The 17,335-nt window shown below is 49.7% G+C and overlaps 1 protein-coding gene across 4 annotated transcripts in view; it reads left to right on the forward strand.

Moving 5' to 3' along the window:
* SFXN5 (sideroflexin 5) overlaps positions 1-17,335 on the forward strand; it is a 115,951-nt gene that overhangs the window by 71,822 nt on the left and 26,794 nt on the right. For 3 of the 4 annotated variants that reach the window (XM_057557817.1, XM_057557816.1, XM_057557818.1), the window contains exons 10-11: positions 723-813; positions 16,593-16,708. In XM_057557817.1, coding sequence (XP_057413800.1) covers positions 723-813; positions 16,593-16,708 — 207 coding nt within the window. The remainder of the gene's footprint in view (positions 1-722; positions 814-16,592; positions 16,709-17,335) is intronic. The other variant, XM_057557819.1, reaches the window with a different exon arrangement.

A 17,335-nucleotide genomic window follows, 5' to 3' on the forward strand; every position in this document is an offset into this window, starting at 1 on the left:
GCCACAACTGCTGCATGGAGGAGACTCACCTACTTGCACAGGCCGTGGGGAGGAGCCGCCATGGCGGACAGGATTGGACCTGTGTTCTAGGGAGACGAGGGTCGGCATGGGGCATGGACTGGAGTGGGAGTGCCCAAGGCAAAGGCAAGGGGGGCCCAGGTGTCCTGTGCTGGGTGAGGGGAGCTGGAGTCTGAGTGAAGACGGACAGGGAGCCCAGGATGTCCGACGCACTCCCGTCCTGCTCTGGGCGGCTCTGCTTACCTCTCCAGTCACCTGTGAGTCCCCCTGTGCTGAGTCCTGCCTGTCCAGCCAGGCCCATGCCTGGGTCCACAGTGGGGCACCAGGCGTGTGGTACTTAAGAAGCTGGGTGGGAGTGAGGGGCATTCTACACGTCACTTATTTGCAGATTATAGATTCTTCTAACAGCAACCTCCCCACCATCCCTTTTCCTCTCCCCAGAGAGGCTGTAGGTGTGCACCTGTGTGCGTACGCGTGTGTGTGTGTGTGCACGTGTAGCTGATGCTTTTCCTCTCCCTCTTTCTCATGGACTGGTTAACTGGGACGACGGGGCAGTGATGCTTTAAGTAGCCACCCTGGGGCTCGGCAGCATCAGGTCATGCTGAGGATGCAGGGTCTGGAGTGCAGTTCCAGGGCAAGGTGGTGCCCCTTCCTCCCATGGGCCGCTGCAGCACCACACACTCTTTCTGTTTTCTCTTTCTAAGGTGGGCCTTAATGTCCTGGTTCAGAAAGCCAACAAGTTCACCCCGGCCACCCGCCTTCTCGTCCAGAGATTTGTGCCGTTCCCCGCCGTAGGTAAGCCTTGCACAGCGAGGAGCGTCTGTGCGTGTGTGCACAGGCGTGCATGCACCACCTGTGGGCGTGTGAGGCGGCCGGGCTCTGGGGGAGCTGGATGGCCCCTCCACACCTCTCCTGACACTGGGTGGGGGGTGTCTCCTGGCTGGGGCGACTGGAACAAAATGTGTGTAGGTAGAAGAAAGGGTGACTGGGGCCCCACTGACCAACTCTGTGCCTGAGATTCTGCTTTTAGCACAGGGATTCTTAACCGGGGACCCCTAGATCCCCAAGGGGTCAGTAGATAGAATGCAGTAGATCTCGTGGACTTGGTTGGGGAAAATATTTATACTAACCTCTAACTGAAATTTAACATTTCCTTCCATTATGAATGTAGGCAGCAAATCACAGTAATAAGCAAGACTTGTGTCTGTCACCAGTAGAAATCACAGATATTTTCATGTCACATTACAGTTGTTACGAAGATCTTAAAATATCATTTATGCTCAACACTAATTCAAAATTATATTTAATAGATCCACCAGTAGATCTTGTTTTTTAATTAATTAGTTTAAAATCACATCTATTACTGTATCACAATTGAAAAAATATTTTGATAACTTACTTCAATATAATCCCTTTGTAATCCTACATATTTTGTTTTATGCGCTTAGAGACATTATTTGGAGAGGGGTGCATAGGGCCTCACCAGCCCGTCACAGGGGTTCCTGACACAAAGGAAGGTTTAAGGCTCCCGCTAGTCTGGTGCTCCAAGCCCTTGTGTGGTGGGCCCTTTACGTTTCAGGGGCCTCCAATCATATTCAAGTAACTGTGCGTGCACATGTGTGTGTGTGTGTGTGTGTGTGTGTGTGTGTGTGTGTGTGTATGTGTTTGTGTGTGTGTGTGTGCTCGTAGGGGCTTTCGCCTGCTTTCAGCAGAGTCTTTGCTGGTCTTGGAGCCCTGAGCTTACAATAGATGCCCCAGGCCTGGGCCCTGAGATCCCACAAAGCCCAGCCTGGCTCTTAAGAAGCCTACACCTTATTTGGAGAAAGGGCACAACAGTGAAAACTTTTTTCAAAACTAAAAAGAAATACACAGCACTGACACTGAAAGAAACACAAGGCTGACCACCATTAGTCATCAAAAGAGAAGGAGAAGCAAGTGCTTGAACCATGACACTGAGTTCCCCATCTCATGCCAGAAGACAAAGCTGGGGCAGGTCCAGGAGGGGCATGAGGTCCCATTACCTCCCTGGTACCAAGGCTCAGCCTGAAGAGCCAGGCATGAGACCCAAGCTCATGGTCCCAACCCTGTTCTTCATCTCCAGGGCTCAGCTTCCCCATCTGTAAAATGGGGGCAACAGTACCTACCTTCCTACAGCCTTGAGCTGAGGATCAAATGAGACCACAGGCCAGTTCCATTCATAGGAAAGTGCTTTGAAGCACCTGAAAAGCCCCTGCGAGTAGGTGGGAGATCATTATTGAGCAGCCCCACCTCCTTGTGGGCCCAGAGGCTAATGAACTCCCAGGACCAACCACCTGGCTGTTCTTCAGCCGACCCAGATAATTGCTATAGCAACTCCACACTTTTAATGAACTCTCAGCTATTTCTGGTGTGGGCCATTAATGGAATAACTCTTTAGATCTGACTTTGTTAAGGGGCCTAATTGAGTGAGCACAGCTGCCGATCTTGCGTTCCTCGCCATCCTGAGCTGGAGGGTCAGATGCAGCCTGAGGAGGGGGCAGCTCTCAGCTGCACTGGACCGGATTTTGGTCTCAGCTGAGATGTAATCTGTCCTTGAACCAAATTCAGATAAGAACTCCACCAGGGTCCCATTCCAGCCTTGCTTGGCCAGCCGTCTGTCTTGCTGTGTGACCTTGAAAGTGGTCTTAACCTCTCTGGGGGCTCTCTCAGGAGGAGGGCCCCTGCTTTCAGGTTTGACCCTTTCTGTCCCCCTACCTGAGACTTTCTGACCTGTCCCTCTTTGGGCTCCAGCCGATTCCTCTCCTATTTTCTTGTCAGGGAGGAGCTGCAGCCCCTCACGCTGGTCCAGCCGTTATGGAGGGTCTTGCAATCCTGCATATCCCTAGCCAGTTGCTCAGGGTATACACGGTGTGGTTTGCAGCCCTGATAGTCCTTGCTCGCCAGGATCCTGAGAGCAGTAGGCCCTTTCTGGCTGCTTCCTCAGGCCCACTGCCCAAGTCCTGGCTGTGTGCCTACCTGCCTTCCACCCACTGCCCCTTTCTCTCCTCCCCCACATGCGGGCTTCCATCTCTCTGGCCCCCAGTGTCCATCCCAGGTCCACCTGCAAATGGGCACTTGCCGACCCCCTGGGTGGATGCTGACACAGTGGTGTACAGGGGGAACAGGCATGCACCTCACCCCCCAGGGGCTTAAAAGCCCCCTGGTCCTCTCAGGCCACTGACTAGTCCCCGCACTTGGCCTCTCTGCACCTTACCCCCCAGGGCCTCCGGCCAGACAGAGCATCTGTCGGCCCAACAGCACACTGGCAGGGCCTACGTCCCTCCAGGTGTCCACCTCTGCTTCCCATGGCAGGCAAGACCAGGCTGCGCCAGGCCACCATCAAGGCCGCTGAGAAGCCTGCGCAGGACTTGCCTTACCTTGTAGAGGGTCCTTTGGCCCTCTGGCCCCCTGGCCTGGTGGAGAGACAGGACTCACAGAGCCCTGAGTGCACACGGGGAGCAGGTTGATGCAAGTGGAAGTGATCAGATGAAGCCCTGGTAGTTGGGGGTGGGGGCGGGGGGGGGTGTGGAGCAGAAGGGAGTCTTCAGCTCAGGGGAGAGCAGGTCCTGGAAGGGCCGTGTGCCCTGTGCTCAGCGGCCACACCCCTCTGCCCTCTCCCCTGGGCGGGCTGGCGCTCAGGATCTGGGGAACGAGGAGGCTCCTGGGGTCAGCTACTTCTTCCCGCTGCTCTGCCCTCTCCTGCTCCAGCTTGAAGTCCGGGAGGTGCCCCGCTGCTGCCCAAGAGAGAGGCTCGAGACTTCCGGGCACAGGAAGCCTGATTCCTGCACCTGATTCGGCCATTCCGACTGCTCTCTGGCCTCAGACCAGACCCTGTTTCAGCCCTTTCCAGCGGGGGCCTCCGTAACAGTCGCTGCGGGCCTCTCGCGGGTTTGCAGAGCCCGGTGCGTCAGCGGCCCACGGCTCTCCACGTCTCCCCCAGCAGGCCTCTCTTCCCCCTCAGTTCTCCTCATTCTCTCTCTGGGAGGACCCTCTGGCAGAGTGAGCCATCCCTGTTTTACAGAAGAATAGACAAATTCAGGCTTGCTGAAAGTTATCCTTAGCTGGCCAAAGCCCAGGCCTCCCAGGCTCCGGCCAGGGCTACTTCAAGTTCACCTGGATACCTCCTTCACCCCTGCAGGGAGAAACTAACTGAGGGATGTGGTCCAGGGGCAGCTGGGGCTCCTCAGCGTCCCACCAGGAGCACTCCACCAGTCGGCCCCTGGCTTTTCAGCTGGGGTTGTGTGCACGTGTGTGCGACTGATGTGTGTGCTGAGTACCTGGGAAGCCCCGAGGATGCTCACTGCAGCCAATTCTCTCCCTCAAGGTGGTTTCAGAGCCTTGCTGTGCCCTGGTCTAGGACAGCAATCATGTGGGAAATCTCAGTTTCTATTTATACACGGAGATGTTAGGAAAGACGGTGAGCCCAGGAGCATGTGTGCTGGCATTGGAATTGATTGGGGACTGGTAATTAATTTGTTTAGACCTTAATTAATTCTTCAGTTCTTTCTTATTTGTGGACTGTCACGCTTAATTGTGTTCAGGAGTTCGAGCTCGGAGCAGGCCCTCCATTAATTGATGTGTGGTTGCTGTGAGGTGGAAGTTAATGGTTTGGGGAGCTGGGCAAACAGTGTAATTAAAGGTCAATCGAGGAGGCATCGGAAAAATACCCCCGCCCCCAGGTCCAGTCACCAGTCTCCATGAGCGGAGCCCATTCCAGGGGAGGCAAGCTCCACAGACAGCTTTCTTGTGAGGCCCTGGGGTGGGAGCTGGAGGAGTGGCAGGCAGGATGGCGTGGCAGGTCCCAGGTGCCATGATGGGGCACCAGGGAGAGGCACAGACTTATCTTGTGAGGCACGGGCAGGGCGGAGACTATGAGCTGGAGCTGAGGGCACAGCCAGGTACCCAGGCTCTGTGTCTGTGTATGTGGCGGTGAGGGCCGGACAGGAAGCTCTGAAGGTTGCCCCCAGGCTGCCTGGCTGGATCCACGTGGACCAGGGGACAAGCCGCGGGTGTGCTAATAAAGAGCCCCATCTGGGCCTGAGCTCCCGGCAGGGGAGGCCTGAGCTTCAGCACCGCTGGCCAGCTCCTTGCACAGGGAATAACCTTCCTGCATGGACCGGAAATGGCAACCTCATCAGCCCTTTGTGGGAAGTGACTTCATCCTGCGCGGTTGGCAGCAGTCCCTTACATCAAATGTCACAGCTCACTTCATCGCCATGAAGAAGTCTCTGTGTCCAGAAGTGAGTCTGCTCCTCGGGGTGTCTGGGCAGTCTTTGGGAGAGGTCTTCTGCTCATTCACACCAGTGTGCCCCACCTCTGCCCCCGTCTCCACGCTTCCCTTCATGCCCAGACCATGGGTCTTCCTGGCATTGATTCCCCCTTCACTTTACCACTCTTCCCCTGGTGCTCAATCCACTCTGCTTTCTTCACCTGGGAGGTGGCCCCGGCAGTGTGCCTGAGCCTCAGGGGTCAGTCCCCAGGCCTCACCTCCTCCACCCTTCATCCCTGTGGTTGGAAGACAGCAGAGTGCACCTGTGTCCGCTGTGTCCTGGGCCTCGTGATTTATGCTCCTTCTGTCCAGGTCAGTGAAACTTAATGTGGTGTCCACAGAGCTTAGGCTATCCTGGAGGCCCTCAAGCCGCTTCCTGGACCTGGCCCTGCTCTTGCTCATACCCCATCACACTATGGTCAGTGTTGTGACCTCCCTTCTGCCCTCTCGCTGGGCCCCAGGCCTTTGCACGAGGCCCTGCTTGACTGGAGTGCCCCGCTCTTCCCCACTACCTCAATTCCACACTCTGCCTTCTCTTGGCTGCCAGGCCTTCGTTTCTCACTTCAGACATCACCTCCTCCAGGAAGCCCTCCCTGATAGCGCCAGTCAGTTAGACCACAGCACCCTGTGTGCCTATGTCTATCCTGGAACTACCCATTTTGTTTCCAAGTCTCCCTCCCTCATCAGATTCTGAACTCCCCAAGACAGGGACTAGACCTCATTCATCACCAACCCCCAACCCCCCCTCTGTGCTTGCCACCCAATGTTCAGTGTAGGTTTGTTCAGTGAACAAATGAATGCTTTAGTAGAAATGGTTTGAAATTGGGTGCCCAATAGTAAAACCCTACCCTGATGACATTGGTGACCACATTCTGTGGCTGCTTGGACATTTATCCTGGTGTTTTTTAAAAAAATTGTTCTTTGAATGTTCTGTTTTCTTATACAAGTTTTCCCTATCACTGTCATTCACTCAGTCAGCAGGCCTAGGGTGGATGACCAGGTCATCCTGGGCACATTCTTCAGCCTTTCTGGGTTGGATCTGGAAGGGTAGGCTGGACTGGGTGCCAGAATCAGGGGCAGCCCGAGAACTGGCCTGGGGCCCCGGTGTGTGTCAGGCTCCAAGTGCACAGGGCCAGTGGGACCAAGTCAACCAGAGGGAAGTCTCCAGGGCTGTGTCCTAGGGCTCTGCCTTCAGTCTCGTCCCCTTCAGTTATTTTATAACTGCCTTGGTCAGAGGAGGCCTACGGGTCAGACTCAAGGAACAGGGGTAGCAACTTGGCAGTGATTATGAATTCACAGGCAAGAGTACCAGGATCCGAAAGGATCTCACAAGGTTTGATGTAAGGCTTGCTGTTCAAAAAATGCGGCTGCAGAAGTGTAGAGGTGCTGAGACCTGATTTGACCAGAGTACTTAGGATAACGATCCGGAGATTGTGTGGGCTGTATGCTCGGAATAGGTCTGCCGCGTGGTGTGTGGCTCTGAGACTCCTTCTGGCCTCAGCTGCATTATTAGAGATCGAGTGGCCAGAAGCAAGGAGTCTGTTTAGTTCTGGATCCCACACATCCAGACTAGCACTGATACGTGGAGCCAAACAAGAGTAGCAGGATCTTCTGAAAAACTGACCGTCTGTTAATGGAATGAGCTGCCTGACCCCTGGGTTAGGGAAGTGTCTGAGTAGTAGCCTGGTCCAAAAATCTGAGAGGGGCACTTATGTGTGAGCAAGCAACTCACCTGTCCTGGGCAGCTTGCCCAGGACCTGGCATATACATAGTAGGTGCTCACAGAATGCTTATTGAATGAATGGCCTTCCAATTCAGATATCCTATAATTCCTGAAATACAGAAGGCAGAGAAGTCCAGAGTCAGAGGAGGTGGAGAAGCACGAGGCAGGGGAGGAGGGGTTATGAATGTGGAAGGAGCAGGCCTGCTTGGGGTGGGCCAGGCCTGCTGAGGAAGGGGGAGGGGAAAGGGCATGTTGGGGCCTTGAATACTAGCTGAGAGTTCGAGCTTTAGCTTGTGATTAATGGGGGACCATTGAAGAATCTCCAGCTAGGGAGTAGCTGTGATAAAAGGGTGCTTTTCAGAAGATGAATGTGTTAGCGGGAATCTTTTATTCGGAGATCCCTAACTTCAGAGTCAGCCTATACCTAAATCTACAGGCTGATTTTCCAATCCAGAAATTCCCAGTCCTGAGTTTGTGACGCTTCAGTATAGGTTGTGAAACTCCCCCCAAATTCTCAAGCTATTTAAAAGAAAATCTGTGCCATATAGCACTGCCTCTCGGGCAGAACGGTGGGGAATATCATGAAATCAAGGAAATATTAAGGTGTACATCCCCATCTGATAACCATCACTCCTCTAAAGACAGAGGGGCTATATAGTCTGGTGCGATTCGAGTGTGTGTGTGTGTGTGTGTGTGTGCGCGTGTATGTGTGTAAGGTGATGAGGTACATACATGTCTGCTTGTAAATACATAGACCGTGTCTGGCAGGGACGTGAGAATCTGGCTACAGGGGTTGCCTTAGGGGAGGGGAGTGAAACTAAATTGGAAGGAGACTTTTTTTTTTTTTAATAAATTTATTTATTTTATTTAATTATTTTTGGCTGCATTGGGTCTTCGTTGCTGCGCGCGGGCTTTCTCTAGTTGCAGTGAGCGGGGCTACTCTTTGTTGCGGTGCGTGGGCTTCTCATTGTGGTGGCTTCTCTTGTTGCAAAGCACGGGCTCTAGGCGCGCGGGCTTCAGTAGTTGTGGCTCGCGGGCGCTAGAGCGCAGGCTCAGTAGTTGTGGTGCATGGGCTTAGTCGCTCCGTGGCATGTGGGATCTTCCCGGACCAGGGCTCGAACCCGTGTCCCCTGCATTGGCAGGCGGAGTCTTAACCCCTGCGCCACCAGGGAAGCCCAATCCTAACCTTACTTTGTATTATTGACCCTTTTATGTGATTTGGATTGTTTACCGATGTACTTGTTACCTACAAAATAAAAGAGAGGGAGGAAGTGGAGTCTGGAGAACTTTGTTCAATGTCAACCTGGAGGCAAGGTGGGAGCTCAGGTCTCCTGGGGTCCACTAGAGTGTTTTTGTTTTTGTTTTAATAAAAATCATTCTATTTTTTTTTTCTGATAATACACCATTGTGATATAAGTTAAACAATCGCCCTCCCCTCCCCAGAGATTAGTTTGGTATATATCCCTCCAAATTCAAATAAACATCTAAAAGTGTAGAAATCTCTGCCTATTTATTGTATCTATCTATAATATAAATATGCCTATATAAATATATATCTAATACAAATGAGATCATACTGTGTATACTGTTCGTAAATCACTTTTTAACCTCACAGTAAATTTTGGATGTCTTTCCATGACAGTCATAAAATCCCAAGTTATCCTTTTAACAGCCACAATAACTCATTCTGTGGCTGTTTTTTAAAGATTATGAAATATTATTTCAAACACATGGAATATTATAGGAAATAGAGAATAAACTATTAGATGTACCCAAAGCCTTCTGTGCCCTCTGCCTTTTTGATTCTGGTTTCCTCCTTCTCTCTGGAGGAAGGCTGTTGACTTGCATCCTCCCCATTTGTGTTTTTATATTGTATATTATGTGTATATACCATAAACCAGAAATTGTATTGTTTGTGTGTTAAGTTTACATTAACTGTGTTGTGTTGTACATATCCTTTTAAAACTTGCTCTTTGGGGCTTCCCTGGTGGCGCAGTGGTTGAGAATCTGCCTGCCAATGCTGGGGACACGGGTTCGAGCCCTGGTCTGGGAAGATCCCACATGCCACGGAGCAACTAGGCCCGTGAGCCACAACTACTGAGCCTGCGCTACTGGAGCCTGTGCTCCGCAACAAGAGAGGCCGCGATAGTGAGAGGCCCGCGCACCGCGATGAAGAGTGGCCCCCACTTACCACAACTAGAGAAAGCCCTAGCACAGAAACGAAGACCCAACACAGCCAAAAATAAATAAATAAATTAATTAATTAATTAAAAACTTGTTCTTCATTGTAGTTTTGAGATTTATCTGTGTTAATACATATGCATTCATCTCAGCTGCTGTAGGCTGCGTGAGTCTTCCACAGACTAACTGGGGACATCTAGGTTGTTTCCAGTTTCTCACTATTATACGTAGTACTGCACCAGACAGTCTTATACACATGTCCATATGCACATGAGTAGGAGCTTCTCCAGGCCATAGCTTTTCAAACAACCACCTGGGGAGCTTTAAAAAGAAATGCAGACATCTGGGTCCTACCTCAGATTTGCTTCCAGTTGTGCAGCCAGTGTTGAGAATCAACAGTCTAGGGTCTGTACCTAGAAGTGGAATGACCATGTCAGAGGGAATGCCCATCTCTACCTTTACCAAATGAGCATACTGGCTTTTACTCTGCCTGCAAGGTTTGGATTTTTGTTTCCCTACATCCTCTTCAACGTTTGGTATTATCAATCTTTAAAAAAATTTTTGTCCATCTGAAATGGTTCTTTTCTCATTTTAATTGGCATTTTCCAATTCCCAGTATGGTTGAGAATCTTTTCTTAACTTTATTGGGCATTTGGGTTTCCAAATAGAAGAGAGAGAGAGAGAGTAGATTCCTTTTCATACCGTCCACAAAAACAAATTCCAGATAGATTGAAGACCTAAATGTGTAAAGTAAAATGTTAAAGCTTCTAGAAGGAAATATAGATGAACATTGGAGTAGAAACAGAGAGTTTCCTTTTTTTTTTTTTTTAATTATTTAATTATTTATTTTGGCTGCGCTGGGTCTTAGCTGTGGCATGCGGAATCTTCATTGCGGCAGGCAGGATCTTTGGTTGCGGCATGTGGACTCTTACTTGTGGCATGCATTCGGGATCTAGTTCCCCAACCAGGGATCGAATCCGGGCCTCCTGCATTGAGAGCACAGAGTCCTACCTACTGGACCAAGTCCCGGGATAGATGACAAAAAAAGTATATACCAGAGAGGAAAGGATTGCTTATTTGATAATATATGTATATTAAACTGTATGACAGCAGACACCACCAACAGTGAGAAAACAAGCCACACACTATTTGTAAACCATTAAACCAATGAGGATTAGTCTCCAAAACATATAAAGAACTCCTGCAGATTGATTTTTTTTCTTAGATTCAAATATCAGTCTTTGACTATTAATAAGTTCATGTTCATTGATTTTTAAAATATTTTAAAATATTTCTTTTATGAATTTTTACTTGAATATTTTTTGGTTATTTTGATCACTGTATCTTTTTCTTTAATTTTTGTTTTATATTGGAGTATAGTTGATTGGCAATGTTGTGTTAGTTTCAGGTGTACAGCATAGTGATTCAGTTATACATACACATGTATCTATTCTTTTTCAAGTTCTTTTCCCATTTAGGTTATTACAGAATATTGAACAGAGTTCCCTGTGTTATGCAGTAGGTCCTTGTTGGTTATCTATTTTATTTTTTTATTTTATTTTTTTTAACATATTTATTGGAGTATAATTGCTTTACAATGGTGTTGGTTATCTATTTTAAATATAGCAGTGTATACATGTCAACTCCAAACTCCCAATCTATCCCTTCCCCCATCCTTCCCCCCGGTAACCATAAGTTTGTTCTCTAAGTCTGTTGATCACTATATCTTTTTCTTAATAATTGTTAAAACTCTTTATGCATTTTATGATTGTTTTTGGCTGAAAGTAACAGAAACCCTCAACTCAAACTGGCTTAAATAATAAAGCCTCTCATTACTTTACAGAGGTCAAGTCTCCGGTAAGGCACCCAGGGCCATTCCTTCCATCTCTATGCTCTGCCAGGGGCTTCATCTTCAGGCTTGCTCCCTTCATGGTTGTAAGACGGCAGCCTCAATTCCAAACATCAGATCAAAACCCACCGCTGCCCAGAGGAGAGGAGGCTCTGCCCGCCACCTCTGCTTAAGTGGGAGGAGACTTTTCCCAAAGTCCTGCAGACATCCCTCACTGGCTAGGATCAGTCGCATGTCCCTTCCTAAATCAATCACTGGCAAGGGAGGGGTTATTATAATTAGTTTAGACTGATCTTTTGGGGGTAGAATAGCTATTGGGAGTCAGTCACCATGACCCTCCATAGATTAATATTGGTAGCCCTTTGTCATATATAATAAATATATTTTTAAAGCTTCCCATTTCTTATAATATTGTTCATAAATAGGTATCAAATGCCATGTTTCTCAATTCTAAGATGCCTCAGTTATGAGGCATTAATCTAATAACCTTTCAGAAGAGGAGAGGACTATATTTCATATTCATTTGAAGGAGTAAACAAGTGTTCGCTACACATTCACTCCAAGTCACTTTTTTCAATACCACAGATTCTGAATCTCAGCCTTTTCCACATTTTACAATTCTCTTTCAGGCATTGATTGTTAAACACAGCATCATGGCCGTCACTGCTTTTCGTAATCTCTGCCTGTAATCTTGACCCTTTTAGCCCCTTTTAAATTGACAGTATAATTTTAAAATATACGAAAGATTATTGGGATTATTTTCATTTACTACTTCGTTATACTTGTGGTTTCATTTTATTCTTTACTTGAAGGAAAAAAATATTCTTGAAGTTAATCAGCTTCTTCAGGAAGTTTCTGAAACAGATGCCCAAGTGTAGGACCCATGAATAGGTCACACCAACCCCTCCTGGCTTTAAAATTTTTATGATCTACTTCAAGAAGATTGGCATTTTCTTTTCAACTTTTAGACAAGTAAAGCATGGTTACATTCTCATTGTAAAAATGCAAACAGTATAGAAAAATTTAGGGTAAAAAAGTGGAAGTTCTTCAATAACCCCTAATTCCCAAATTTGGTTCTCTTCTCCAAGAGGATTACTCGGTGAGGTGTGACCCTTCTAGAACATTACCCAAGGATTTATGCACACACGTGTGTGTACCGATTGTGGGGTTTTACGTTCAGTAAATCATCCTGTACATACTCAATAACTTTGTTCACATAAGTTTGTTTTGGCGATCTTCCCACGTGAGTTCCCTAATGGTGGACATTTAGGTTGTTTCTAATTATTTGCTGTTACAAACAGTGCTATAATTAACATCCTTGTAAATGTCTCTTTGTGCATATGGGCAAGCATTTCTTTAGGGTAGCTATCTATGGTTTGGCAATTTCTGCTGCCTTTAATTGCATTGCCTGGTATCTGGCAGACGATCTTCTGCATGTACAATAACTTTTCGTGTCCATGCTCCATTATAGTGTAAGTTTTAAAAAGATGTTTTAGGCAACAATTAGGAATCTAAGTTTAAGTTCAAATTCTGTGTGGATCGCTGTGGGCAGCTGAGGTGACAGTTGCATGAACAGATACCTCTACACGTGGCTAAGTTCACCCGTGCACAGACAGCTGTGATGAAGAGCAGGTAAGGTTCCCCCTGCAACATGCACTGTAAAGCACATGGTGATTTTTATAATGTTAAAATATGCATAAATGCCTCTTAGAGCAGATGAGTTATGGTATTTGGTTTTCCCAGATGAATAGCCCATTGCTCCACCCCATATTTAAATGGCCCTTTCCCTGCAAGTCGATACAACTGCATTAACGCAAATTCATTTCCCCTACAGCTGGGGGTGTTTCTGGACTATTAACTCCATTGATCTATGCCTCTGTTCTGGTGCTAGTTCAAGGGGTAAGCTCCCCTGTAGTCATATTTTTGAGAACTTACTTGCACACTTGTCTTTCTATCTACTGCTCTTTCTTCCCCCCCACACTGTGCTTTTCACACAGGCGCTTCATTAGCTTTTCACAATCTGTATGATTTTGCATCATGATGTGTCTGATGTGAGAACATCTGCAGCAGGCAAGAGCATATTTTCCTCAGGCCTTGACACTGAGCTTGCCATCAGCATGAAGCAATCTCTGTCTCTCTCTTTCTCTCCCTCTCTCTCTCTCTCTCTCTCTCTCTCTCTCTCATCCACTGACATCTCCTAGCATCACTGCTCCAACATCAGTTATGCTTGAGTCTTGAATGGTGTCAATCTGAGTTGAAAATGTGCCAGCTTTCTTAACATTATCACTAACAGACTGCTTAATTAACCTGCTGATACTGTCAATAATGGATCTTGCTGGTGTGCTAGAAAGGAGACCCATAGCCCATGTTTGGTCTCTCTCTCTCTCTTCATTTACTTAGTCTCTCAGTGTCTATGTCTCTGGAGTTGGACTTTCCAGGAGTGGGATGAGAAGGACCTGGGAGGGTTTGAAAGGAATACAGCGGAACTGAAAGTTCTGGAAGAGATCATGGAAATGAAATCACTAAAACAGGCTGGCATTCTCATTGCTCAATGGCAGGGATGGCTGGTAACCGGTGCATACAGCAAGTGCTTAATAGATGAATAACCACTGTACACAGTCAACAGAAGAGATTACAGGTCATGTGCTGTCTGTGTAAGCAGTAAGAACTGTGGGTGTTCCAAGGGAGGAGCCTGGGGTTGCCATCTTCTGAGGTGGCTTTCAGCGTTTTCTCTTTCTTTCCAGCCAGGCAGCTCAGATGAGAGGGGGACATTGTCATCCCCAAAAGCGTCCAGGAGGGGAGGGAGGCTGGGTTTTCACTTCCTTTCATGCTTTGTCTTTCATCTCAGGTGGTTTTGTGTTTGAACCAAAGACCTGCTCTGTCCTTCTGAGGCCACATCACACATTCGGAAATTTCAGAGAGCAGGCGAGATGCCACCATGAGCCTGGGGCAGCTCCATCACCTTGAAAACCATGCTGTCTCTTGTCTTTGTCTCCATCACATGCACACACACACAATCAGGCTAGATATGTCTCAGCCGCCCCTGGCTTCCCTCTACCTGGAGATCCTGTAAGCACCCAGCGATCCCATGGAGACACTAAATGCAGCCCCTCCTTTTACACTTGGGAAGCTGGGCAGGGGGTGGGGTTTGCAGAGTCAGCTCTTGGCTCCTGGCTTTAAGCAGTTGCTCCTCCCCTGGACCACATTCCTGTGACCTTGCCTTTCCTGGAATGGTGGTGGTGGTGGTGGAAAGGATTCTCAGAGGGCAGAGATTGATGCCTTTCAGGGCAGAAAACCCCAATATTCTCTCCAAAGAGAGACTATTATTGGGTCTCCTGGGTACTGAAGGCCTGGCCGTCCCAGGGGTGCGATGGGTGTAGTACATGCCTGCCACCACTAGAGGGCGAGTCACTAACACACAGGCCAGGTGCCCCTTCCCAAGACCACTCTGGGGGCCCTGGGGCTGTCAGGAGCTCACCTCTGAGGTCGGGGAGGGGGAGATGCAGAGTCAGGATTGGAACCCAAGCCCAGCTGGCCTGAAACCCAGGCTCCCATTCTCTCTTCCTTTACCTCAGATTCACCTTCCTAACTCTGTCAGTCTGGATGTGTGTAAGACAAGGGTTGTTCAACGTCAGCTCTACTGACATGTTGGGCTGGAAAATTCTTTGTTCTGAGGGCTGTCCTGTGCCTTGTAGGATGTCTAGTCGTCTTTGGTCTCTAGAGATCACACTAGATGCCAGTAGCAGCCCCCCATCCCCCAGGTTGTGATCATCAAAAATGTCTCCAAATATTGCCAAATGTCTCATAAAGATGGCCCCGGTTGAGAGCCCCTGTGTAAGACAGGAGAGCATGCCTGCTGTGGAGACAGGAGGAACTGATGCCGAAAAGGTCTGCGCATGGTTCCCACTGCTCCTGTGTGTCGTGTGGAAACACGAGAGCTACTCAGAGATGGCATATGTGCTGTAAATACATTTCGAAACTGTATTTGGTCTCCTGCTTTTCTTCTCCGAAGACTGCAGAGTATCTCAGTCTTCCTCTCTGTTTATTCCACCTCCCCACTTTACTGAAACAGGAGATTGAGGCTCAGAGACCCCCAGGGCCTCAAGCCACCCCTCACCTGCAGAATCCTGTCCCCCAGCTGCAAGCGCCCTGGACCGCTCTCCTCCCCGGTGTTGGCTTGGGTACCAGGAGCATCTGTGGTCCTCCTCCCACTCCACCTGCCCACTAGGCCCTGCCGCCCTCCAGCTCCCCAAACCCTGGTGTCCCCCCCCCACTGGAGGGAGTGGGGAAGCAGCAGGTGTTGATGCTAATCAGCGTTCACAGCCCAGAACTGCAGTCGCTCCCAGGCTCACACACTCCCCAAAATTAAACACTCATTATACAAAATTAATTGACATTAATTAGCAAAAATTAAAACTTTAAACACAGCAAGGCGTTTTTGGGGGAGGAGTGGAGCAGGCGGGCTCCAAATTTGTCACCCCCCCCCGACTCCCCACCCTCCCACCACCCCCAAGTCCCCCCACTTCCATCCTGGAACAGGGCCGGAGGAGTTCAGGCGAGGTCAGCACCCACACCCGGCCCTGAGCCCAGGGCCAGCCACGTGGATCCCAGGGGGGAGGAACCGAAAGAGGCTCCCTGTGCCAGTCACCAGCTGATGGGTGGCCGCCCAAACTCTGACACACAGTGCTGAACTAAGGAGCCAGGAACCCTCCCCTCAGCCCAGGTCCCCATGATCTCAGCTGAGATGGGGAGGCATGGCCAAAGGAGGAAACCCAACCACGTGAAGCAAGAACGTAGGAGGTATGCCTTTAGCCATGCCTGACCCCCATCCCACCCCGCCCCAAACTCTTCCATCTCCTGGGTACCCGAAGGATGAGGCACTGTAGCCTTTCAGCTCTGTCCCGCTTTGTTGTGTGACCTCAGAGAAGTCACTCCCCATCTCTGAGCCTCAATTTTCCATCCATATGATGAGGGGGCGGTGCCGGGTTAGCACTGAGGTTCCTGCCTGCTCTGGCACCTGTTGTCAGGGAAGCAAATCTCTGGGAACTTGATTCACTCTGAGGAGCGAGGGGCTAAATGTGGGGGGCTGGCATTCAAGAGGATGCCCGGAAAGGCAGCCCAAGGGACTGAGGTGCTGATGGTGGAGCATCAGGCACCAGTGTGGGCGATGCGTCTTCAAGCCCCAGAGCCCTCCCAGATGGGCATCCGCTTTGCCTGCCCGTGGGGCCTGCGCCTGAGGAGAGGAAAGCAGCGTCCTTGATAACTGGCCGCTCTCTAAGCCCTGAATAGTTTCCCTTTCCTTCCTAACAAACACTGGTTATTTTCCACCTTTGCTCTCCAGGTTCCCAAGGGCCCCCAAATCCTTCACCAGGCTGATAGGCAGCAGAACCACACCTTCGCCCACTGTTTGAACAGACGTGGCATTTATTCAGAACCTTTGTTGCTTGGTGCGGGTGGAGCCCAGTGATCTCCTCCGCAGGGTAGAATGCCATCCTCCCCCCTCACTCCTGCTCCCTGCTCCCCTCTCTCTCCAGCTAGCGCCAATATCTGCAACGTGGTCCTGATGCGGTACGGGGAGCTGGAGGAGGGGATTGACGTCCTGGATGGCGATGGCAACCTCGTGGGTTCCTCCAAGATCGCAGCCAGACATGTGGGTCGTCTGGGGGCTCGGGGGCTGGTAGGGAGGCTGTGGTCGGTTTTCCCTAGACATTTTCATTCCCCAGGGGCTTGTGTCCTCAGCACACTTGCCTTGCCCTCTTGAGCTCTCCTCCTCACCCCACCCCCATCCCCACCCCCCATCGGTTTGAGCCCCAGGCCTCAGGTCTGGCCCCGGCCACACCTGCCCACCAGACACCCTTGCTTCTCTCCAGCCGCCTCATCACTACTGGGAAACATCCCCATCTCTTGTCCCAGCCCCTCGGGACGTGCTTTCTCTGACCTCTTACTTGGTAAGGGCAGAGGAGACCCCCCCCCAGAGCTTTCTTTCCCTTCCCCAGGACCTAGGGCCTGGGGCCTTCATATCCTCCTGGGTGAGAAGAGGACACCTAGAAGCTGATGGTTTGTGGTTGTGTGCTCACAGGTGCTTCTGCAGGTGATACGTCACCAGGGAGTGAGCTTGGTCAAGGCGGAGGGATTTCGGGCTCCCAGGAAGCCACGGGCGTGGTTTGGGGAAGAATGTTTTGTTACAAGAAGGCCCTCTTTCACTTCTGGTTTCACCAGACTCACCCATCTAGCAATTGTAATTAAAAAAAAAAAAAAAAAAAATTCCAGTCTGCTT

This window comes from Balaenoptera acutorostrata, chromosome 12 (genome assembly GCF_949987535.1).
Source record: "Balaenoptera acutorostrata chromosome 12, mBalAcu1.1, whole genome shotgun sequence".
Classification (NCBI taxonomy): Eukaryota; Metazoa; Chordata; class Mammalia; order Artiodactyla; family Balaenopteridae; genus Balaenoptera; species Balaenoptera acutorostrata.